Raw genomic sequence first — 27,062 nt, 5'->3', positions numbered from 1 at the left:
TTTCTTCGGCATTCGTAGTGATTACCTCTTGCAGTGCTGTTCTCTACCTGTATACTTGTGCGTCGCCGAAATTGTAACTTCCGAAAGTAAGTTTATTTTTGATTAGCATTTCGATTTTTGCAATTTTTCATGTTTAAGTATTTCGAATATTTTGTGCGCCAAATAAGATTTGTAACTCGCCGAACTATGACCCACTATTGAACGTGTGACCCCCATTTTGCGCGTTAAGTGCACCATTAGGGCCTACTTAATTAATTTCTCGTGTTTACGCTTCCTAGACATTTTAAAATTATGGGCGACACAAACTCAGGTTAATAACCGGTCGACGGATCTGCCTTATGTTGCGAATCCTCTTTTCAAAATCCGTTAATCTTCAGAAAAGTTTTCTATTTACAAAAAATTCCTGGTGTACAGTTAATACAATACGGCTTTAGGATAATTGGTGATTTCTAAAAGAAACCGGTATTTGTTTATTGAAATACTTCCGTTTTAATAACAATAACAGATCGCAATTACGATAATTGAGATTGTCGCCTTGAGGTAATTATGACAATTTCTTTGTTTTTGAGTCATCCATTTGTATCGTGAATGTTCATTGTCTACTGCCTTTGGAGAAATTACGACATAGAAAGTACCACATAATGTAATATAGTTAGGCTTAGGAGGAAAAGGATATCTTTAAGTAGAACGGCTAAATTGCTCGAACGAAATATGAAAACTTTCATACGGTTTTTCTTTTTATTACAGACGACACTTTTCCATCGGTTCACTTTTTCATCATTTTCTTATTATGGATTACTTACTTTTCTTTATTAAGGAAAGTAAACCGGTAGCTACCCATGCTTAATCTTATATGCTGCTTAAGCTCTATTTCCTCTTTGGATGGATGGATGGATTTGCGTAAATTTTCAATTCAAATCTTGATACTTGGCTCCATTCGTTTTAAAGCAGAGCTTGTTCTCATTTTGAAAAAATACCTAAAATATGGATTTACTATCACGATCGCCCATTGCAATAATGTGTCAAAGGTGTCGTCTTGCATAGCTTCCGTGACATTACTAACAGTTCCGTTATTTTCAAAAATATTACCTACCGGCGTTCCGTGCGAATGTTTTTTTTTATATAAACCGTTTTAATTCCATTAATTAATTAGAAGCTACAGCTACATAGAATACATATTGTTATTTTATGCGATTATACGGGGTACCTAGGTACACTACAAACTTCCGTTAGCATACCTAATTCATTGACTCAAGAAATTGACATTATTCTGCCTATTATTCTTACCGGTCTGCGCCGGTCATAAATGACGATAAAGTTCAATTGATCCAAACTTCGAGGGTCAGTATTTGATTGACAGTATAAGTACCTATTACCACACTATGCTATTACCTGATGTCGTTTTGTAACGGTATGAAGCAATTTGCCTTATCATGCATAGCTTCACTTTCGTTGCTCTGTTTATCAACTTTTTAATAGTCTGTCCGTATGTCAAATGGTAGGGACACCTAAGTCAATTGTTACTAAAATGCGAAAGATGATTCCAACACAGATTTGCGATAGGTTTTTCACCTTGCAACATATTGAATATCGAACTGTACGTAATTGCACTGCTTGTGCCGCTTCTTTCTAATTTTGGGTAATAGCATCAATTAGACATTGTGTTTACGTTTTAATTTACTACAAACGTTATACATATTAATTTGAACAATAGACAACAATACACAAAACAATTAACAGAAATTTACAATTTATTTATGTAATAATACAATTTAATACTTTACTTATAATATATAGGTACTAGACGAGGTACTTAGGTGCAAGACTACGTACTACGTTGCACTATCTACATCATAGAATTCAATCTACATACATTTTGTATTGTATTAGAATTCTTATACAAGATGCTATTTTAACGAGTATTAATTAAACAGGTCCAATGCCTGCTGACTCGGCGTTTAATTAGTAACGATAAACATCCACGCAAAGCGATTCAGCGCTGTAATCTATTCTAATGTTAGATGTTATACACAAATTTCGGGATAACATTCACAACAAATGATAACCTGTCCCCAATTTTATGCCAGGCATGAGTGCTTCGGGACATCCAATAAACATTTTTTTTCCGTTTCGAGACAACTTCACTGTTGCGGGAACCAAATCCTAATTAGTTACAAAGTCAGTGGCGTTCTATAAATTTTGTTTGCACTGGATATTAAGTAATTAGTTAACTTACGATTTTCTACCCAAGTTTTTATTTGCTCTAATTTGATGCTAATTGTTGATGCTCCCATTAACTACGCACTTATTCAACGGGTACTCCTGTATTTTTTACCTCTCTACGGCTTGTTTTAATTAAAATACATTTTATACAGGATGCGTAATTTAAACAACGCCGCAAGCTGTATCGTTTACAGTTTTTGACCAAATGAAATGAAATTTGGCAACTGTCTATGGGAGGTAAATACGCATTAAAAGGGGTATTCAATTGTTTTTGTGTGACTCCCGGTTTCACCGGGAAAGATAACAACGTTTAAATTTTAAATAGAACCCGCCTGCATATTATTACATATTTCGATAAAACATGACGTTATGAATACAATGACACTTCATATGCCAACTTTTGACATTTGAATCTAAAAATCTTACCTTTTTAACCAGCGTGCCACGACTGCTAAAACAGTCGAGGAACCTTGGAGAAATTCATATAACCGTCCTTTGCCCACTCAAAATTATTGTTTCCACAGTGAAAAACAACTGAATATGCATTTTAATCCATATTTACCTCCCAGACACAGTTGCCAAATTTCATTCATTTCGAATTGTTATAGACGCCACAGATTGCGGCGTTTTTTTATATGACACCCTGTATACCTATTAATTAAATAAGAAAAAAATTGTCCTAAGGCGAGTAACTTTAGAGCATTTTCCATGCACAAATCAGTACTTGCCGAAACGCTATACTGACACAAGCAAAACACCAACATTTTTATGGTTAAAGGGTGATTCATATTTCAAATGAATCTTTATATACACCGTGTCCAAGATAAGGATGTCTATCATGGTTATCTCCGACCTGCGTAGCTCAGATGAGCTTACGTTAGGAGCTCTAACTTTAGCTACAAGGGTCCTGGGTTCGAATTCCAGGTAAGGCATGGCTGTTTGGGATTGTATAGTGGGTTGAGTGGGAAGAGTGGCAAATTGCTAACAGTCCGCCCACTATAAAATAAAGGCAATAAAAAAACCATAGAAGATAAGACGATGGTCAAATTTTAGAAAAGATACCCAATTAAAGAGTTATATTATCATGCTTTAAATAAAAACCAGAAAATTCCGATTATTTTCGAAGATAAGCCAGAAAAACTGAAATTTACCGATTTCGTTGTTATTTTTTTCGGGTGTTATTTGAACAGATACAAGAAAATAAAAAACACTTTGTCCTTGCTACTTTGTAAGCTCTACAAGACACCATTGAGAGATTTTCAATACAACGTTTCGTTTCGGAGCAATCCTCATCAACTTTAGTTTTTTACATAGTCCGCAAAAAAATAACACGGCGTGTGCGCTGGTGCACCATCCTGTTGAAACCAACAGTTTTCAACTTTTGTTTTTTTGCGTGTGCCATATATCGTTGAATTCGTATTAAAAAATGCTACTCAATAAAGTGTGTACTTTTTTTACGGGTTATATACAAAAATAATGTTAATGAGGATTTTTTTGAAACGAAACGTTGGATTAAAAAGCTCTCAACGGTGTCTTGTAGAACGCGAAAAGTGGCAATGAGAAAGTGTTTTAAGCTTTTACAGACAGACTAACCGCATAAAGTTTAGTTGTCCATGGAGACAGGGCGTTCTACCATTTCCCCAATCAAACTGGTGAATATAATTGTAAGAGCAAAAGTTAATATTTTTGCGTTTAGCGATGAAGTTTTGAGAGTTTTGGGTGCAGAAAGTTTATTTCACACTTCTTTGCTCATTCGACATTCCCACGAGATCCTCTCTACAGGCCGTGTTGGAACCGTCGACCTACATATCCACAGATCACTAATACACCTTCTTACTGTTAGATGATGAATTGAATGTGCTTTACGGTTGATTGCACATAATTAATTCTTTAAATATCTCATTTTCATTTTGCAAGTGCAGTTATCGTTGACTTCATTTTGTAGTGCATCTGTCGCGATCGCCTACCTTAAATTGCATCTGTTATTCGCCTTTTGCCATTTTATCTTGGGCAGCTTTCATTTTTCGTATGCACTTTCTATGCGGTTACTAGCTCGAATTCTACACCCAACACCAGTAGGTAAAGCCTTTATTTAAGATTGCGTTCAATAATTATTTATTAATATGTAACACCCTTTCTAAATATTATCCCCCCTATCACCCAATTTTTTTTTACATACGGTCATGTAACACCCTGTATAGCGTTTTCCAAAAGTCTCAGGACAGAGCTATAAGTTTCAAACGACCGTACGAAACCATTCTTCGAATAGACGCCGCTGTGCACAGTGCATGTCGTAATGTTGGAGCTCGGTTTTGCTATAAGCTGTGTTCCATAACCGTAGGATTAAGTCATTCATTACTCATTAGCATTACATACTCCTCCACAAAATAAATTGCCTTTTGTAAGCCAAACCAGATAGTATTTCAAGATTCCCGGGACGAAGCTATAAGTTTCAAGCGCCTCGAGAGAAAAAAAACATGAAAATTTCGGGATCAATAGAGGGTCATAAAAATTACATATTAGATAGTTTAGAACTTTCATACACTGTGGAATTTTCTTAGGGGATAATAACCACAAAATTTTTAAATTGCAATACCCGTCTAATTTTACCTTATACTAAAGGTAATTCAAAAAGGAACACATTCCCTAAGTATTTCTTCATTACCTTTAAAACAAGGCAATTTAAACATTTTGGAGTTTCCACCTCCTAAAAAACATGCCCAGTATACGAAAGTTTTAAACCATCTAGAACTAGAACGCAGTTTTTATGGCTCTTTGTTAATCCCGAAATTTTTAGATTTTTTCCTTTACTCTACTCTTTTAAAACATGTAGCTGCATCCCAGGACTTTTGGGAAACCCTGTATATTTTTTACGCAATTCTTGTAATTAGACTATTTGGTTTGGCTTACAAAAGACAATGTGATGACATGATCCTACGGTTAGGCAACACACCTTACAGCAAGATCGAGCTTCACCATTACGACATGCACTGTATACGTACAGCCGCTATTCGAAGATCGGTTTCTTGGGGTGAATAACAAAAGACAGCACGGGTGACGTCACACCAGAGACTTGTTATAACTAGACCGCGCGTAACGTAGATTTTACTATAAACGCCTGTTGTCAAGATAGGATAGGCAACCAACTGTTCATCGCGGGGCAGACGTACGTTCTGCAGCTTGCTTTAGCCATGTTTATTCTAAATTTTAGTAGCAAAAAAAGATAACATATAGCTGTTAACTGTTTTAATCGAATTTACTGGTATTTTATTTGAACTAAATTGGTATATAACTGCCTTACTCTAGTCCTAATTTGATTTATATGTGTATTTTGGTGGTGAACACGTATGGGAAAATATACTCTTAAAACTAAAGATGTAAGTAGTAAGATATGATTATTTAGCGGATTTTGATTCAATATATGCCTATCCAAAAACCCAAATGGGCTGTAGCTGTTATTTATTTTTCTTAGACTGCTGATAACCATTTTGTTTACAACGCGTTGTGGTGTGGATTAAATGAAAAACCTAAACACACTTTCAGCAATTTGGCAAATTTTTAATGCATCGCTTGATACGAGCAACAATCCTCCACGATTTTTTCTAGTTAAAAGCTTTGAATGACTCTCTGATGCGAATATCGCATCTGCACATATGGAACATTTAACAGACTTAGCTATTTTTCTTGTAACAAAACCTGAAATATACTTAGTACCAGTAAGTACTTAGTTACGTCTATACCTAATAGGCAAATAGGTATTGCCGTTGTCTTGCTGGTAAAGGATGTGGAATAATAGTTCTACGGTATTTTAAGTGGAGGGGAAAGTCGAAAACGCTCGGTATTGCATTATTGTTGAACACCTTCGTAGGTACCTTTCTAAAATCGGCTTCATTCCCCGCAAATGCACTATGGTGAGAGTAAATTTTTCTCTTCGAATGGCTCTGATCCATTGGCCCTTTAAACTTTTATCCGTTGAAAATCAGCATATTGTTTCAAAATTTATCGACAGAGTACATGTTGATAGGCACAAGCTAACCTAAGTTTATTGGTTTATTCTCAACAGAAATTTATCTGTTCACTATTTCGAGCTAATCACGAGAATGATTAATGAACGGAACATCTAAAATAACAGCTTATTTCATTATATTGCATATCATCTCAGCGATTTTTGCCCCGCGGTGCATTGTGTGTTGCATACTGTGTCGACAACACCTTAGATACGTTAGGCGCAGTCTAGTTATAGCAAGTCTCTGCGTCACACCAATTAATCAGTATTTTTCTTTTATTGTTTTAGGGAAAAGGTGGTATTTGTTTTAACCCCATTTTTATGTCATTTTGGATTCAACCTTTAAATTTCATGTCACAATTTGTGATCATTTAAATCTTGCTTTAGATTTTGACATCTGTTTGTTGAAAGTATATGGCATGCTTCCGCCGCCGTTTAGCCATATCTGTGTGAGTCATGGTTTTGTTTTGATGTGCATGTGGCCTTGCTGGTTAATTATCTGATCATATTAATTTATGTAATTTGTATGACTCAATTAACCGATTATTGCATGGGGAAAGAACCTCATGGTTGATGGAGTTTAAATTCTCTATATGTGTCTTTATCACACGTGGCCGGATGCCGGAGTTGCCTGGCTCTTCTTCTCCTTAATTGATTCGTTTGTAGGTGTCATAATCGATCTTAACTTGAATAATGGCCATGCTTATTTTATTAATTTGAAACACCCAGTGGGCTCGATCAACTCCAGACAATTCCAAACAAATTTTATTAACACCTGACGTAATTTTTGGGCACGAATACAAAAATTTCACATGAAACTCTGTTTGGGTCGCACTTTGGGTTCGATTAAACACACAGTTGATTAATTGACAAAGACAAAAAGAGATTAAAAACAATGCTGGAAGAAAGAAAGGCATTTAGAGTACGTTTTACAGACAATTAACTGACAAACACACGTTCACAGTTTCACTTCTTTTTTTTATTAAACTGTATCTTGATGACGAGGAAAAAAAACTGGCTTGTTCAGTTAGATGACAAATTTGGTGGCTTTTCGGACAGTAGAACACTTTTACCTTTGAACTTGTCGAAAGGCTTCGCAAAAACTGCCTGGTTTACTCATCCTCAAACTACTACTTTTTTCCGTTTACGAACCAAACGCGTTAACCAATTCTCACGAACTTTTACTAACTCACTTTACGACGTTACTTCAATCTCTTAATACGATCACTACACAACTTTATTGTAATCACGATGATTTACCTCTAGCTACACAAATACTGCCCAAAATAACCGCGTAACAAATATCATGTACTCAAACCGTCACCAATAAAAAAAACCTGTTTCAACATCTTTATGAATTTTCACATAAACCACCAATCACAATTAGGCTTCAATAACGCCAGGTCCGACAGAACGCGACCCGCGTCCCCACTTACGCCGCGAAACGCGTACATCTTCGTAAATCATCTGCATCTTTTTATCAGAATCACATGTGCACTAATTAAATTTCGCCTAACACAAATTTCTTATCGCAAACAACCAGATATAACCTTACATCCAGCAAAAATTCGGACAAACGTGTCTTACTTCTAGCACGTTATCTAAATTGAAATCTATACAAATTTCTAAAACGAAAAACAAATACTGAAATACAAATTCAAACAAAACGATCACACTTTGTGTTTATTCGTAAAAACGCATCATGTTTAAAAAAAATTAAATGTTTCACATACAGGGTGGCCCAATCTTATGCTGAAACCAAACTAACGTCTGCGTGACGTATGTATGGCAGCATTTTTTATTTACTGACTTTTAAATTTCACCCCACGTGCGTAATAGATGTCTCTTTTGACGAGCAAACCAATGGTTCTATTTAATTCCCCATCGTATCGTACCTTCAAAAACATACAACAACCGACCAATAGAACAACGCAGTAGTACCATTATTCGTACCCTTCAGCCTACTGCTACCAAGATTTGAATCTAGCGCGAAAGGTTTGCCATTTCGACATAGAAGTCAGTGTTGTCGCTGGTTGTAATTTTTCCCCATAGTTGCCATCTGTCAGTATAGGGTAAGTCAAAATTCCAGTACCGGATCTGAGACACCTAAGAACATAACAAAAGATTTAAACCCACCACGTAAGTAGCTCGGTTCATCGTTGGATACTGTAAGTATAGGACTTCTAGATATCCCAAGCTCGTTTAGGTTTGTGGAAATTTGTTGGTCGAATGCGAGGTTGACACCCCAATAAACAGTGACCCAAATGAACTTAGGATATCGACACATAATTATGATGCAATTAGGTACTTATTTCATTCGAAGTGCCAGAGAGGGGTACGACGCACGGATGAGGTCTAAATGGAATAGAAAGGGTCGTAAATACCGTGACCACGTTTGTTTCGTCACATGCAAAATATAGTTGTCGATAAAGAAGTAGGTAACCAAAGAATGTGGCCTTGACAATGTTCCAACATTTTTGGAGAGTTGCGAACTGCACGTAGGTAGCTACCCAACTTGTACGTTTAGAAATGAGCATCAGCTAACGGTACTCTTCGTAATTACATCGCGAAATTATCACGCACAGCTTACAGACGATCGGAAATAAGCTCGCCTTCCTGACATTAAACCTTTTCTACAATTTCACTCGTAATAAAACACTTTCCATGCCATATACCCAATTGTTATTTAATTAAGGAATCAATTACACGCACTAGTTGCACGAAATTCGCCCATTCACAAGTTTAAAAACTCGCTCGTGTAACGGAAGAAGTCACGCCAAGAATTGGTCAGTGTTACGTTCACCTCTAAGTAGGCCACCGAAGATATTCGAAACATTTAAAAAATCAAATACGGAATGTGATTAACCAATTAATTTTCCTCCACCTTTCGTGCATTGGGTCAAACGATTTTTATTTGCAGAATGTACAGACAAGCTGTAGGATGGATGCTGTTCGCACTGTTGACGAGTAGCCTTACCATCCATACATTCGCCTACCCTAATCAACACGAATTTGTACCCGCACGAACTCCACAACTACCCTCTGAACGCATCGAACGAAAATTTGCGGAGAAACCGAACGCTATCAAGAAAGTATCGCTAGACAACTTATCCGACCTTGAGACGAACAGCATAGAAGACAGTAGTAGCTCGCAAAATGGATTTTCATGGTCCAATCTTTTAGGTAATGCCAACACCTACATCTCAATTAGAACGAGTAACTGTACCACTCTTTTTGTTAATTGCAGGAGTCATTATGCACATGCTCTTTACTCCTGGAACTCCAACTGGGCCGAACAAGTCGGAAAGCTTGGACGATAGCGTCGCCCCATCGCCTTGGGCCAACCTGTTATCAGTTGGATTGAAAATCCTCACCGCATTTTTGGGCGGAGGACCTGTAGGAGGTGATGGTATTGATAAAGTTGATAACGGTTCATCTCCATTACAAGTAAGTACCTATACTTTGTAACAAGTCCGCCCGTCACTTTGTATATATCACGAAAATTAAATTTTGAAATCACTAATTGAACACGTGCAAAGTTTTTTTTTTCAAAATTGTCAATTTGCTTTTGCTTTTAGTTTAGCTATTATTAATTCATCACGAATGTAAATAGATGTTTAGTTGGTAAGCACTAGTAGTTGCTTGGCTTGCACAGGAAATTTTAGCGGCGATTCTTCCTTCCTTCCTGGGCACAAGCGATCGGGAGCAAGTTAACACAATTGCTAAGCAAGCAGGGGAGGTAAGCTTTTCAAATAATACCTAAGTATAAAGTTTTCACGTTAAATTTAACTGTAAATAGAGCACAAGTAAATCACGAAGCCTCTTTTAAGATTAAATCCGTTGTAGTTCCTTAACATCATTATGAACCTATTGGAAGCGCTCAAGACATCTTTCTCGCATCGCTCCATCGCCGCTCGCAGCGTCGGAAGGAAGGATTCAATCAGCGACGCCGCGGTCGCCGGGATTAGTCTAATGAAGGGCTACGTAAGATCGTTAGGAACGAGCGAGGAATCCTGTATGCAGAAATACGTATGCGACGCTAACAGGGAGTGCAGTAGCGACGTCGGACAGACTTCAATTTTCTGTCACCTTGGAACGTAAGGAAACGGTTGATAGGTGCACAAATAACCAATTTGTTTCTAGTTATGCTGTTAGTTTCGTAATGGAGCGATCGACGGGAAGCAGTTTTGACGTTTTGTATGAAGCGGGAAGAAGAGGTCGATCTGGCGATAACTGTCAACAAGCTTTCTTAGAGTGCAACGAAGTATGATAGGTGACAATTTTTCTTAACGGATCGTGAGTTGTACTAGACAGTATTAGTCGCTGATTTTTAAATTCGTTTCCAAATTTTTCTAGTTAGATATTTAATACAGGCTGAAATTCATCGCTCAGGTTCGAAACAACTTTGAATAGTTACATAAGATCACTTATTTATAGATTCTGGAAAGACTTATTGTCAAATGTAATTGTTATAACACGTTGCGTATGTACAAATGTGTGAATGAATGCGAATGCAGTGTAGATTTACGTTAAAGAAATTACTTATTGCAAAATGGGAAATGCGAAATGCACAGTTTAAATTTTGTGTTCACCAATTTGGATTTGCTTCATTGTAGTAGACGTAAAACCGAGGAAGATATTGAAGTTAGTTGTTAATGTTTGTAGTTGTATTTTAAATTATTTAATTTAAATATAAAAATTAAAAGTCGTTTATAAAATAACCAACTTCTATGCCCATTGCCCATACCCTTATTATTTTGGAATCCCAAGATCGTTATACGAATAGGATTGACCTCCAGTAAATCGACTGCAAAAATTATATCAAATGCAGTTATTTTTTGGATATGCTTGCAATTCCCAAGAAAACGAGAACATTCACGTAAAAGCTTGAATATCCATTAGGATTATTTTTGTTTTGACACCCTGTATCCTACAAACGACTCGCTCAAATTTGAAAACTAAACCATAGGCGTGTAGGAAATTAAGAGCCCATTCCAATGATGTGTCACTCAACCCAACGTTCAATTTAAAATTATTGAAGGGGTGGCAACCCTGCTTATGGGGGTGACAGCAGGAGTGTAAATTTTAAAACGAAAATGTCCCGCTTACAACCAAAATTTACGTGTTTTTGGGTTTTTTTGCTTGCGAGTTATTCAGTTTGTTTCGTTTTCGTTGAGCCACCCTGTATATGAGATCGGGGTGGTTACGAAATTAGCGCATTTTCCAAAAGGAAAATGAACGCTATTGTCCACACTTTGTCCGTCTGTGCCACTACTAGTCCTCAAACTTAAGCTTTTACGGTGTAACACAGTCCCGAAACCAAAACGACAAGATTTTTTGGATTAGTCACTTCCTTCCCGAGTTATTTCTGATTCTGTGCGGAGACCACGTCTATACTAGATATTATTGTTACATGCCATGCCATGGATAAATGCAGAATAATGAAGTTTGATATTGTTTAAAGGTAAGGCATCAGGACAGCAGAAGACGTTTACTAAATAAGGCGAGAAAACCGATCCCATTTTTTTAAGCTAAAAACAGAGGAAAATTGAACACACATAAGCTCGACAGTTACCAGACGCTCGGACAGTAACGTAAATGAAACTATAACGTCTGAAGTCGTGTAACCCCCCCCCCTCCCCCTTTGTTTGGTCCAGATCGAACATCATGTGACAATTTCGTTTGGGGAACAAATTGTATGTTTTGAAACAACGCTGCGACATACATCCTCTATGCACATACCAAATTGAAGAGTTAAAGCAAACTGTTGGAGAGGCATTCAGGGAAATCATTACCAAAGTAAAGGACTAGGAGGCTTTCGGACCTTACTGTAGCTTCGTCAGGAGGATTCGCGGCTGAAATATATACAGGGAATTTTTCTGAAATGTATACATATGGGCTATGTATGGTTAAAATGTATGGAATAGACGGCTATAATAGGCAACCAACTCTACACGAATTTGTTTTTTTTTCACTACTAGCGTCTGATGACATGATTATTAACCTTTTTTCCACTTGTAAAATAGGCTTTCTCGGCATTTGTTCAAAGTGGTTAATAATGTGGACATTATTAACTAGTAGTCAATAACGAGAACTGTCACGCTGTCACTTTTAGAAAACACAACCCGAAATTTCGCTCAATAAACGTTTGGACAAGTTCTCTAAAATGAATAATTGCCACCATCCGCCATTTCCAGAGAAATTACATATCTAAAATTATCACATTTTGAAAAAATTCGAACGAAATTACTCTTTGAAAGTATCTCAATGACAGAACAAAATACGGCCTGTTTGACTTGTACTTCTACGTACTTGATTGACATGTTAAATTAAGAAACAAAAAATTCTTTCCAACCGTTCACTTTCTTATCAATATAATATGTTAATTTAGAGGATTTCATGTGCTAGTAGTGAAAAAAATAGTATATATACCACGGTAGAGAAGTCTCTTATTGCCTTCGCACCTTACACCCCTCGGCGCAAGCGCCTCGAGATGTAATCTTGGTGCTCAGGCAATAATACTGTACTTCTCTACCTTGATATATAATGTACTATTAAATGATAATATGCGTGTGCTATGGAAACAGTAACTTGATTATTCAATGTTTTTATTATTAGCATCAAATTGTGATTTTTTTACACAAAGATGTATAGCAAAGTTTAAGAACTGTAAAAACAGCTCCAGTTTGTCGCGTGTGATGTTGGTTGCCGACAGTTATCTGTTCAATGCCGTGATACCATACTGCATTCAATTAATTATAAGAAGGTAGTAGATTGCGCTGTGTTTGAAGATAAGCACACACAGGAAAAATGTAAAACGGCACCAGAGTAAAGTAGGAATATCCAGCACTGTAAACAGAAATAAAACAAATGATTTCACGCTTGGCTCTTTGACTCGTGTTTTAACCAATCAAAGTGAAAGTCAAAGCTTCTCTATGCTTTCTATTGCTACCTTCTTAAAATGAATAGAGTATAGTATAATTATTCCATGCGTTTGATCCGTTTTTTTAAGTATACATAGCCCACACTTAAGAAATATTCCCTGTATAGTACCAACACTATACGTAAAGACGTAAAGTAGGTATACGTCCGTCAAACTGCTTTTTATACAGGCTGTTTCACGCAAACGGTTACCTAATAGTAGCTATTCAAGTTTTCATTAATAATTTAAATCTCAAAATTTGCATACCATCATAATTTTTTGTGATCTTTGAAAGAAAATATTATCATGATCGTTTCACTTAGGTACCGGATGTCGATAACAACTTTCTTATTTTAAATACAACACCCTGTATTCTATTGTATTACAAATATTACATTACAGAAAAATCTACATCGTTTGATATCACATTACTCTATACCTAGCATCACAGGTTTTCAAGTTATTCAAGATTTTTCAAATTTTTTGAGTCCTGTACCTATGAGTCCGTTAACTTGAATTTCAAAATGTATTCCAAACTCGACAGTACCTACTGACTTGATGCTGCGTGACAATGATTTAAATTTTGATCGCCTTTATACAGGGTGTTTTAAAACCAATGGTCAACTTTATTAACCTCAAACCTTAAAACGTTGATTTTTTTCAAATGAAACATGCTTTATTTTTTTGCGCTTTCAAATGTCGAGAAAAATTCTACACCAATTTAATATTACATTCCCCATACCTGTTTCTTATGCTTTCCGTTTTATTTTAGATTTTCTAAAATTGTGACCGTTATGGCGTTATGCATAGTTTTCTTAGGAGGCCTTGGAATTGAAATCATTGTCAAACAGCATCAAGGCAGTACTGTCATAGAGGAAATAAGACTGTTCCTCGGCCATATCGCGGGAACCGTTCGTCGTATGACTTAGGGGTAAAAAAATTATTGGGTAAATCGGCCATGAAGAATCGCTGGAAAATATTTTCAAGTTCTAAAAATGACCACCAGAGGGCGTAACTGCCATCTTAAATTTTAAAATTGCATTTTCTTTAAAATTTCGCATAATAAACTAAACAAATTTTTTTCACATTTTTAAAGAGAACCAGTTTAGCTATCATTTTCGTAAAAACAAAAACTCAGTTATTTCAAAAACAAAGATGGTGTGGAGCATTCAATTGCCTGATTTAACCGTTTGACCGATTTTAACAAATTTGGTATGGTTGAAAAGAGCATTCCTTGGGCAATGAGTATCAACAAAATATAGTTAATTAGTTGAATCCTTCTCCGCCAGGGGGCTAGTTTTGACACTATGACCCAAAATCCTAAAAAAATCAAATGGAATGATATGACTTTTTCTTTATGAAAAAGTAGCCAAATAATATCCAAACAGGCCAGTGAAAACCGTTTTTCAAAATCTCGTTCGTAACCTCAAATATTGGAAAAATGAGATTAATTAATTAAAATGTATTTTAATTTACTTTTTACGTATTTCCAGTGTATGTCGATGGCGCGAAAGAAAAGCACCCTACACTTTTAGGTAGGCTTTGGAAAATTAAAAAAATGAAACGCGATGCATTATAAAATAATAACCGCCGTAATTTGTAAATTATTCTGCTGTGTTTACATTCAGAAAGTGCAGTTTTTTGAATTTGTAATCTTTTCTAAAATGATATATTTTGAGTATTTTCAAAATGCGACAATCGCTGCTCGCACCTTCTATTTGCGTTATCCGAATCGACCACGAACTATTGCCGCCAGCATATTAAATGCTTCTTGGTTAGAAATCGGCATTTTAGAAAAGATTACAAATTCAAAAAGCTGAACTTTCTGAATGTAAACACAGCAGAATAATTTACAAATTACCGCTGTTATTATTTTATTAATGCATCGTCGTGTTTCATTTGTTTAATTTTCCAAGGCCTACCTATAAAAGTCTAGGGTCCTTTTCCAAACAATCTTTCGCGCCATCGACACATACCGGAAATACGTCAAATAAGATACAATTTAAGCATTTTTATTAATTAATTAATTAATCTCATTTTCCCAATATTTGAGGTTAGAAACGAGATTTTGAAAAACGGTTTTCACTTGCCTCTTTAAGTGTTATTTGGCTACTTTTTCATAAAGAAAAAGGTATATCATTCCATTTGATTTTTTTAGGATTTTGGGTCAAAACTAGCACCCTGGCGCAGAGGGATTCGACTAAATTAACTATATTTTCTTATTCTTATTGCCCAAAGAATGCTCTTTTCAACGATACCAAATTTGTTACAATTAAAGCAGGTTATTGCAAAACCAATTGAACGCCCCACACCATCCTTATTGTTTTTGAAATAACTGAGTTTTTGTTTTTACGAAAATGATAGATAAACTAGTTCTATTTAAAAATGTGAAAAAAGAATGTTGCGTTTATTATACGAAATTTAAAGAAAATGCCATTTTAAAATTTAAGATGGCAGTTACGCCCCCTGGTGGTCCTTTTTAGAATTTGTAAATATTTTCCAGCGATTCTTAGCCTGAATACTTTCAGGTAACGTTTTGCGTGAAACAGCCTGTTAGTATACGAAGTACTTAATAATATAAGAACTTTTCACATTACTTTTAAAATACGACCTAAATTAGAATAAAACATACCAATTATGTATCTATTGTGATATTCTATTATACTGCTTTTTTGTTTGATCTTATAACCCTTGGACTCCTATGGCCCAGAACATACCTACTCTCTTACTTAGATAGGCGCTCATTCTGGTATAGCATTACTACTCTGTGGAATAATATACCGACACGCTACCTTGTCATTCTTCAAGAAACAAATGTTAAGTTTTACTGGGCTAAAAGCAGTCTGAAAAATTGTTTTAATTGAAAGAGAAGCTATTTTTTAAATTTACTGATGTTATTTAAAAAGATATTTCGAAATAATTGGCACATTATTATGGGCACTTTTTTCCCTCTACAAGATGCTAGTTTTAAATTTTAAGTCTGACGTTTCATTTCCGGTTAACCATCATCAACTTTGTTTTTTCTTATGGAATATCTTCTTTTTTGCATGGGAAACTTTGTCTTGTGTAGTGGATGTTCGTAGTTTCTTGCGTTTTTACGAATTAATAGCATCATTTTTTGCACGGACAAGATATGAAGTTCAGGAATGCCAGGAGTGAAGCTTCCGTTAACATTGGCACTGGAATTAGTAACCCGACAGCATCCTTCTTCCAGACCCATTGAGTTGGATTTTTATCGTGTCCAAGGCAAGTCTGCATTTGCAAGTATGTCCTTGAAGCGACTATGCTGGATGGCCTCTTTAGTGGGTAGTCTGGATAATTTAATTCGTTGTTTTTTTACTCCTTTGACAATGATTGAGCTATAACCCTCACGAAATAAATAGTGCTATAGGCGAGGCGTGTTACTGTTATATACATTCACAATATGCATGTACACGCGAAAAAACGTTAGCTGTTTATTTACGCTATGTCACGGTAAAATCACATTAATTGTCCTGAAAACTTTTAATACAAGATAAACTGGAGATTTATTATAACTGTCCCGCAAATCTCTCAAGCTAAAATAAACAGATTGAAGAAGAAATTCGCAGTTGTCTTCAGTGCCAGCTTCTGACATGGTCTCTCCGTCAATGTTAACTGCCGTTCAAAGAGCCGCCACGCAAAATTTAGGATTGAAATTAAAACCTTCAACTTTACACCGCGCGCATTATAGTGGCCCTTCAGCGGGAGGCGGATACCATCAACATCATCATGTATACCACAGCAGCAGTGGAGGTGGATAGTAAGTACCAACAAAAATACTTTACTTATTACGACATTGTATTTTTAATTTTTTTAGCTCAGATCATCACGGGGGAGGCAAAAAACGGAGCATTGCGCTATCTGCCTTAACCTTGCTAGCGTTTTTATTCTTTTTAAATATACTTCAAAACTGCCTCGAAGAACAAATGGCCGCGACGACGACCACAACTACTGTAGCACCACCTCCGCCGGCTCAAGTTATATTTCTATCGAAACAGAAATTGAAAGAGGCCCAGAAAAGGCTGGAAGATGATACGGAAAACGAAGATGAAAACAGGCAATCTAATATAAATTATGAAAGAATTAATAAGAAAATTGTATAACGTGTAGGTACACTGCGACTGATTATAGAAATAGTTCATCAATATTGATGGTAAGGTATCGTCTTTGTGCACTAGTCCAAAATTGTTACCCAGAACATAATAGTCCTTCTCCAACAAGTAAGTGCGACTTGTTTCCATAAGAAAGTGAACATTAGTACCTACGCATACGCCTTTCCCTTTGGAGATCCTTATCCCAACACTCTGTTCGTAGGATATACGTATACGTATGTGGTTAAGTACTTCGACGAACGTAGGTGCCATTTTCCCTATTTAATTTGAAGGTACTCTTTAGGCACGCCATAGTTCGTATACACATTTTGCGAGTGGTTCGAGTTCGGGTCCCTGATGTTACAAAAGATTGTCGAGATCAAACTTTTTCCACGCTCACGAGGAATTTTGAACATTCATATTCAAATGCTCAAATGTGATTTATTTTACTAATTCTTCTAGTAATTATATTAATTACCCGGCAAAGTAAAAATACATCTCGCTCTGAATCAACTCCTTATGGGCTATGTCTACTGTCAACGCATGGAATAGACGGCTATTATTTATAAGCAACCAACTCTACATAAATTTGTAACTTAATTTATTATCTGTTAAGGCCAATTCACAGTATCGGTCACTTCACGGTCCCGTCATTTATTGTGGCTTGTATTTCTATAAGCATGTTCTGACCGTACCGGAGCGTCAAATGTGAATATTCCTATTGAAATAGCACGTTACATATTTTGAGCGGAGCGTGACCTGAGCTATAGTGTGAATTGGCCTTTTAAACTGTCAAATTAGGGTTAGCTATCAGTCTTTCTTTTTATCATTAGCATCAAATTGTCATTTTTTTACACAACGATGTATAGCAAAGATGGAAGATCGAAATGTTAACATGGTATAACGGGCGATCAAAAATCAGTTGCTGTCGAGTCGCCTTTGGAAGTTCAAGTTAAATACGATTTCCCATGTAAACAAATAGTTCCAAAGGTGACGTGACAGCAACTCATTTTTGATCGCACAGTACCTACCTTATTTACTTTAGCACATTTTTTAGAATTAAAAAAATTCGCTATACTTTGCGTTTTGTCCATCAGTCCGCCCGTAGAAATTAATTGTATCATTCATGGTGTTCTAATTATTAAAGGTGCGTGTGTTATTTCTCACTTTGAAAAAAACCCTGTATAATACATTCATTTCAAGAAACTATAACTTTAAAAATTGTTTCCTTAAACTTGAGCCATTCTTAATGCATAAGCAGATTCCATTAATTCAAAGGATAAACTGCATCTTTTTGTGAACTGCAATCATCTCCAATTCGCAGGTGTCCATTTCCAAATCGCAATTCTTTTCTAAGTGAAGAAAATGATATTGTTAATGTAAAGCTAATTACGTGACATATATTCACAATTAACTATAACAATAAATACGTTGAATTGAATTGATTTATAAAAGTAATTATTATTTATCACTAATAATGCATAACATAACACGAGCGAGAGCTTAACACTTCACTTCGCATCGATATTAGAACTGCTTCCAAACGTAATTCGATTTTCTTATATAGCAAACGCCCGAATGTTCTCAAGCGCTGCCGAACGCCCCCGAATGTTGTAGAATGTTCCCGAACAAACACGTCATATTTGTCGCAAAGAATGCGTAACATCCGGTTTCGTTTCTTATGACGTTTATGGCGGTTTCTAGAATATTCGCTACGCTACAATAACATAACTGCTCAATGTGGGAAATGGCACTTGGTGTTTGAAGCGAAAAAGGCCACTACTTAACTGTTAGTTTCTTTTTTCATCACCATGTTCATCTGAAACAACAGAAAAATGTTTTAACACTTAATCATTTGCAGACTTATGTGTTTATACGGATGGTGAATACAAAAGGAAATGTAAGAAATAATCTCATTAGGTAGGTACATAGTAACATTGTATATTATATAGAATGGTAGTAACCATACGCAATGCAGTTTACTCCGCACATATATTTAAAATGTTATTAGGAAAGGTAGTGTAACTAGGACTACGCTCATTAACTCTGCAGTATTACCTTTGCGATAAACTACGCCAAGGACGAAAAAATGAAAACGAGCCCGGATGCTTCCGTGCGTAAGCCTAATAATGCCCTAGCTCTTATGGAAATATTACTTGAACGAAATAAGTAGTTCTGGTCTAGAAAATCCAGTTGGCGCTACTATCGTGGTCTAAATAAGTAGTGACAGTTTACGACGAAAGGTTGCGCTTTATCATTACAGACTTTTTAGTCTTTTAGGCCTGCAAAAATCATCAACAGATGGCTCTCCTTCAATGTAACCCGATCGGCTACACAGCGTAACTGAGGCGACCTTGAGTAATGCAAGTTGTAACTCGATACGGCTACGATTATATTATATAAACAAAACGCTGATGTTTAGTTCGACAGCAAATTCCTTTTACTTTCCTGTTAAGAGAAAGAGTCACATATTTTATTTAATCTTTATTTGAAGCTCTAGACCGTTTTTTTTCACTGCGCTTATAATAAATAAATTACGTACCTATGCGTATTACTTGTTTTTACCTATTGTGTGTTTAAGCGAATTCGCATTTATAATAATTTTTGTTCCGGGGTGAGTATTTTGTATTGCTGTCTGTCTGTCTGTCAGTGTGCACGATAACGTTGTTTAAAAACGTCCCATATCCCTTTGAAAATTTTAACACAAATCAAAAAGGTCGTTATTGTTTTTCAGCTACGTAGAGGTAGACTATCGAGCCAAAAACAATTTCGAAGATCGTTCGGTATTCATTTGTATGGGAGTTTACCCAGAATGTATGGATTTTATTATAAAGTCTTTAAACAATGCTTATTAGAAGTCGAAAAAAAGCTGAATTCAATTGAAATGTATTTCGTTACCTTTATACCTCTAAAACTCTAAATTACACTAATTTATTAAGGATCTTCAGAGCCTTTATAGTTTTGTATTGTCCGTCCGTCCGTGTGCACTATAACTCTTTTTAAAAGTGACCGATCATGTTGAAATGGCGTACCAGTAGATACTTTGGACATTAAGGTCGTATCGAGGGTCGGACGCTATTGATTTTCAGGAAGCTGGCTCAACAGGAACAAAGTTATAGGACTTCGAGTGAAACGGGAACAGGAAACACTGTGGGCTCAGTATAATAGAAATCAACATATTTTCATTGCCTAGGTCATGTATCGAGTTCGGACTGTCGCTAGATTATTCCCTGACACTTAGATATGTAACAATTCAATATTCTTCTCTATGGTCTAGGTATAAAGTTTTAGAGCAAAATGTACCCAAAATTAGTCTTCACACATGAATTTAGAGTTGTAAAAGCTTTCAATGCCGGAAACATGAATTTGATGTATTTTTATTGACCATATGTATTATGATCAAAACATGTCAAAAGATTATTCATGCACCAAGATAGTTAGGAAAAAGACCAACAGCATTATCTTGATACCCAAGCCATGCATTTGATACTTTTTTAATAATAATAATAATAATAATGTGTTTATTTCCACCAAATTGTTGACCATATGTATTCTGATCAAATCATGTAAAAATCGTTATTCATGCACCAAGATCGTTGGGAAATAGACCAAGAGCATTATTATGATGCCCTAGATTCGAATTTATTTATTAGTATTTTGCAAGGTTGAAATAAATCGACGTTAAAAAAGTGGTGGGCCGAGCTAAGGATCCTTCTATATTTAGCACTAATCCTTGAAATCGATTGGCGAAGGATTAACGTCGCTGTTTCTTTTCGTTTTCGAGTTTAGACGAGGAACAGATGGATATACGAACGAACAGACGGGCGGACAAAACCATCACATAAGGGCAATTTCTTTTGAAAAATTCCTTTAAAAGGAAACCGTATATATACGTTAGGTCCACTTGTACGTTTTGCCATCATTTTCTGGAATATAATTACCAGTGGTTAAAAAAACAGTTGTGACATGGCTATTGAAGTAAACAACATGCAAAAACCATATCTGTTTGGGCAGCAAAGCTAGTCGTACCTTCAGCTTTCAGTTGAAGAGAGTAATGAGCTTTCCGCAAATAGCAGTCATTACAAAGCGGCAACCTATTTCTTCTTATCGGCCGCTCGTGTTTTATACAGTCTGTTAGTAATAATAGTACATTATATATCAAGGTAGAGAAGTCCAGTATTATTGCCTGAGCACCAAGATTACATCTCGAGGCGCTTGCGCCGAGGGGTGTAAGGTGCGAAGGCAATAATAGACTTCTCTACCGTGGTATATATACTATTTTTTTTCACTACTAGCACTTGAAGTCCTCTAAATTAACATATTATAGTGATAAGAAAGTGAACGGTTAGACAGAATTTTTTGTTTATTAATTTAACATGTCAATCAAGTACGTGGAAGTAGAGGTCAACCAGGCCGTATTTTTTTTCTGTCATTGAGATATTTTCAAAGAGTAATTTCGTTCGAATTTTTTCAAAATGTGATAATTTTAGACATGTAATTTCTCTGGAAATGGCTGATGGTGGCAATTATTCATTTTAGAGAACTTGTCTAAACGTTTATTGAGCGAAATTTCGGGTTGTGTTTTCTAAAAGTGACAGTTCTCATTATTGACTACTAGTTAATAATGTCCACATTATTAACCACTTTGAACAACTGCCGAGAAAGCCTACTTTACAAGTGGAAAAAAGGTTCATAATCATATCATCAGACGCTAGTAGTGAAAAAAATCAATTTACTCGTAGTGAAATCATTTATCAGAAATGAAAAAAGTTGAATCGTTTTTTTGTGAATACGAGATTATCAAAGAAACAATGCTTGTTTTGTCTTACAAATTTGTTGCATTTATACAGAAAAATTGCACATAGGTTCCTTCTTCTGTACAAATAGTAATTTAGAGACATTTCCAATGTCCATCGTCACTGCAGTGAGCAGTCCGCACTTTGTCCGCGTAAAATAGCTTCGGCACCAATGAATCCCGTCGCACCTGGCAACACTTTGCAGTAGCTGTAGGAAAATGGTGAGGGCTGTTTTTCTTAAGTGATAATCTTTTTTGTAACTTGCATAGATACAAAAGGGATAATCGTCTCGTGGCATACATTTGTAAGATAGCTGTAACTTGATATACCACCATTCAAAACAATTATACCTTATATATCTGCTTACCAACACCGACATTCCTCTAATGTTTTTATGCTTTATCCTTGTTTATAAAGGAATGCGTAGTCAAGTTGTGATCCTCAACTTTTTTAACGTACTTTTATTTGTTATTAATAGAGTACACCACTTGGCGGATGCAAAATGCGGAAGGTACAGCTGTCTCAAAAGAAATATAACGGCAAGTATTTTTACATTGGATCTGTTCAACTATAAAGTATTTAAACAATGCTATAAGATTCGCTCCGTTCGTAAGAAGAATACCTAATGTTAATAATGCAGAATAATAGTTGTTTTTTTCTTCACCCTAAAGCACGGTATCTTACACCGTACCCTAAAGCACGGTATAAGATAGAAAGTTAAAAGATTTTCGCAAAAGAATATTCAATCGATATATATAAGTGTACCTTTAGGAATCGCTTTGTACAATAATTAAAATAGGTATTATACAAAACTCTTGTAAATATATTCTTATTTACATTATTAACATTACAGAAACCAAAACGTCATAACCACGGTTTAGAAACAAAAGCCGTTTAAGTATCGTTGGTATATCGTCTATGTTTTATTTAATTCACTCAAATCATAGATTATTTTAATCTTATGCCCAAATGCATGATGTCATTTACTCGTTGTCATTGAATAGGTACCTACTCTGAGCAATGCATATTTGATTTATAATTCATTATTGGGAGAGCGAGCGGTTTTTTTATTTAGTCGCTTGCTTACAATACAAAATTTTAAAAAAACGCTCTTATTATTCTGCGACCTAAGTTGGTACTTACCATGTTGGTACGTCCTTGGATCATTGTTTGTATGATCTAAGGGTACGTCTAATTAGTAGCATCTTGAAAAAACTAAAATTCAACTGAAAATAGAAATTGACATCCCAGTGTTTCTGTATAACTAGGTATGTATACCACGTGTTTAGTCTATCAACATGTACCAAAAATGGATATTAGATATATCAAACTTTTAATCTAAAAGGCGTGATTACGGTGAAATAACCTCGAAACTTCTAAAAAAGTCACGGAAGTCTGGATAAACTATCCGATCGAATTGACAGCACACTATGAAATGAATAAATTAATTTTTTGACGGATATATTATGCCGATCCATTGCCGATCGATGTAGCTGTGAAAACAATTGTCGTCGCACCGTCAAACGCGCGATGTTTAAATAGTCGTTAAGTTTTCTCCAATTTTCTGCACTATTTTCTTGCCGTAAGAATCTTCTACACAGTATTAGAAAACTTGAAAAAACAAAGATGGATGAAATCGGTAAAGTCGTTCTAAAGTTATTGCGTGACCAGAAGAAACAGGGGTCATTTTTATATATAGAGATTGAACGCTTTATTTTGGTTTTCAAAGATGCTTACACTGCCCACCGGCCAGAATCAAAAATTATCTTTTACTAACATTCTAATAAATGTTCGCTGATTATGACAGCTTTGCTTTCGAAACGCGTCGGTTTATATTAAAGATGTTTTGTAGTTTTTGGTTTCAGATTGTGCCAAATTCTTTACAGAACAGCTTCCTAGCGCAAACTAAAAAGCGCTCTTCATCGTTTAACGTCTTCGCGCACTTTTTATTACTTTTACTTGTGTTTAGTACTAATAATTCATTTATTGTCAAAGTCTGTAAACAAACAAACACATTGCATGTATACAGGGTGTGAACCCTCGAGTGATTTTAAGGAGAAAAGTTTATATCAATATAGGTGTTAAACTTAATAAATAAAATTGATAGCTCAAGCACCGTATGAACGTCACTGGTGAAAATTTAAAAAAGTAAACATTTTCTTTGTAAATTTCCAGTGATTTTCGATTCTTAATAAAATAGTGCAACGTAGACTACCACGTGCTGCTTCTACAAGACTGGACATATACGACTGAACGCATTGCCAGTCCCTGTCAGTAGAAAAGACCGACGTTCGTCCCATCATACCACTACAATGGACCCATTTATCCCGAATGTTGACAACAACAAAATCATTAACGTCTTCTCGAACCTCATTTTTTCATAGACCATCCTGTATATGCTGAATTAAAAACATTTTCACTCACGTCGCCCAACAATCGGATTCCAGAGAATAGAGATATTAATTACTATACTTTGAAATGTTGAATTCGATAATTTCAAGAATGCGTCCTGCACATTTGTTCAGAGAAACTCAGAAAATCGCGAAAACTAACAAACGTGTTTCTCCATAAACAATATTACAGAGATCGACACAACACTACCCAATTACGCTCAAAATTTGAACTCGAGAGCTTCAAAATTGCAAGCGGTAGATATAGGGGTAAGTAACATATGCGCAGAAAAATTCGGAAAATTCAGAAAAGCGTATAACGGTTCCAGATCTCTGTGAAGGTTGCGATTGGCGAACATTTGACACGTTTCTTCTCGAGTCAGACGAGGAACAGAATGAAGATTTCTTTTGAAAAATAGGTACCCCTAAAAACGGTTACAAAGACACATATTATTAACATAAACACATAAAAAACGATAAGGGCAACATGTTTGATTTTCCAGTTAAACGTTTACATTTTCATTATTTCGATCAAATCATTCAACTACAAAGACTATACATTTTGCGGGAATTCTGGACTAGGATTCAAGAAAATTTTCTTATGTTTGAAAGAATATAAGAAGGGGCATGAATAATAACAAACCTAATATTCTTCAATAACTTCTTTAAAATGGCATTATGGCCTTAATAAAGAACAGTATACATGCCTTTGTAATAATTGTGCACAGTACTGTAATTTAAATTCCAGATTAGGTGTTGTTGATATACAGTGGCGCTCATAAACCAGATTTACATTGTTTAACAAAACAAGGTAAATGCAGTTTCATGCCCAAATTTTTATTGCACCAATTGCCTAGCTTTTAAAGATACTAATATTAATTTTTAAATTTTTTAAATTAAAATAAAGTTGATCATGACAAAAAAACAAAGTTTGGATAATTACACTTTTACCAACAAGATGGTGCACTTGCATCCAAAATTGGAACTTCGAAACCTAATTGGTTGTTTTTTGTAGGCTGAGATGAGAAACGAAAAAGTGATAGCTTCACTTTTAAGAACACAGTAGATGCTTTGAGAACGATCTTTGGCTAATATACCTTTCTCAAATAGTAAAATGCAATGTGCCCTTAAAGATGTGTAGTGTAGTACCTTCAGCAACGTTGTTGCGATCTGAAAATTATGTATGATTAAGACAAAATATTTTCCTTAATGCAGTCCATATACGGGAAAACTGTAACTGTTGGGGCCGTTGAAGTTGCAAAAAGTAAAAAAAAAAGACACAAATAAACCATAATAATATTTTAATACACGTGTTTCAACAGTAAAGCTGTCATCAGTGAACAACTGAAAAAGAAAATACAAATCTTTAGTCTATTTATACTAATTACCCAGGCAGGTGGAAGCACGTATCCGTCTGGCTATCCATTATTCCACACACCCATGTCCTTATGCGTTCTACAGATGTGCAACTATCAAAAATTGATGTTGCACTACTGGCGGTTCGTGACACATGAATTAGATGATGCACCCCTTAAAGGGTACCTGAGCGCGCGGGGAGGGGATATTCCTCTCCCACCCGAAAGTCTTATAATCAAATGAAAATGGTGTCCCAAAACAGTGAATCAGGTATCTGCAAATCAATCTTTTTCAAATTTCTGTGTGTATTGTAAAGAACAACGAATATATTGCCTAGATAAGTAATGCCAATTTTGTATTGCTTTACAGTACACATGCTGTATATATGATGTATCTATTCATCTTTTCTGCTTTCATAAATACATAAAATAAAAAAAAATTACACTCAGATAAAAAAAAACTGTAATTTGATGTAATGGGAGAAATGCGTTAAGAGGCTTTCATAATAGATTGTTATTGCCAAATATCAAATGACAAACAGAAGGTTTCATTTTTATAGTTGATTTTGTTGATATCGAGTTTTATCTACATCTACATTATTGCTCTATTTGTTTACTACTCCATTCAAGACTCATATATATACAACAAACTCAATCTATGTTTGGCATTGTACAGTTTATTACTTATTGTAATTAAACCTAGAGGTTAAGTGCAAGAGCAGCCAGCATTCGCTGAACTTCGCCTCTTCAGGTTAAACTAGCAGTAGTAAATTAAATTTTGTTGTTCTTTGTATACCTATTATAGTACACTCCCACACTATATTTAAAAAGCATTGATTTCCATATGCTTAACAGTGCAAATCGACTACTCCGGAACTTTTTGTGTACCTTTAACATTTACTGGATAATGAAAAATGTTGCTATTGATAAAAACAAATTTCTAAACAATTTTTCTTTAGGTCATTTCATAATCTTGTCCAGGAAAATAAAATAAATTTATTTTACACATTTATTGAACATGCCTACCCGATTTGAAATATATCGCTAAATAAATTTATAAAACAATTGCAATGATTCGTCATGAACTAAATGTAAGAAATGCACGAATCACACAATCACGTTTTGAAACTATAATGCACATCTAAAAATTGACCCCTCTACAATTTCTATTTCTGGTTTTTTTTGTCATTTAATACAGAAACATTTCATTTGCATGGAATTGTAGCTCTTATTGCTCTTAATTATATTACATGTCAAA

The 27,062-nt window shown here is 35.4% G+C and overlaps 1 protein-coding gene and 1 long non-coding RNA gene across 3 annotated transcripts; one reads left to right on the top strand and one right to left on the bottom strand.

The window, feature by feature from the left end:
- LOC116167977 lies at positions 1-10,937 on the top strand. Of its 2 annotated transcripts, XM_031483603.1 has the most exons (6): positions 1-86; positions 9,150-9,412; positions 9,477-9,676; positions 9,885-9,968; positions 10,076-10,326; positions 10,373-10,937. In XM_031483603.1, exons 2-6 carry the CDS (start codon positions 9,151-9,153, stop codon positions 10,497-10,499), a joined length of 924 nt encoding a protein of 307 aa, XP_031339463.1. In that variant the 5' UTR covers positions 1-86; position 9,150; the 3' UTR covers positions 10,500-10,937. The 2 variants fall into 2 exon arrangements, with proteins under 2 accessions (XP_031339463.1, XP_031339464.1); XM_031483604.1 differs by lacking the exon at positions 9,885-9,968.
- Positions 10,938-18,509: 7,572 nt separating this feature from the next.
- LOC116169234 lies at positions 18,510-19,391 on the bottom strand. The gene is made up of 2 exons (XR_004144907.1): positions 19,322-19,391; positions 18,510-19,082 (listed from the first exon to the last, which is right to left on the bottom strand). It is a non-coding gene; the product is annotated as an uncharacterized LOC116169234 (long non-coding RNA).
- Positions 19,392-27,062: the final 7,671 nt, after the last annotated feature.

Source organism: Photinus pyralis, unplaced genomic scaffold (assembly GCF_008802855.1).
Source record: "Photinus pyralis isolate 1611_PpyrPB1 unplaced genomic scaffold, Ppyr1.3 Ppyr1.4_LG4, whole genome shotgun sequence".
Lineage (NCBI taxonomy): Eukaryota > Metazoa > Arthropoda > Insecta > Coleoptera > Lampyridae > Photinus > Photinus pyralis.
This window is presented reverse-complemented; position numbering and strand designations above follow the sequence as displayed.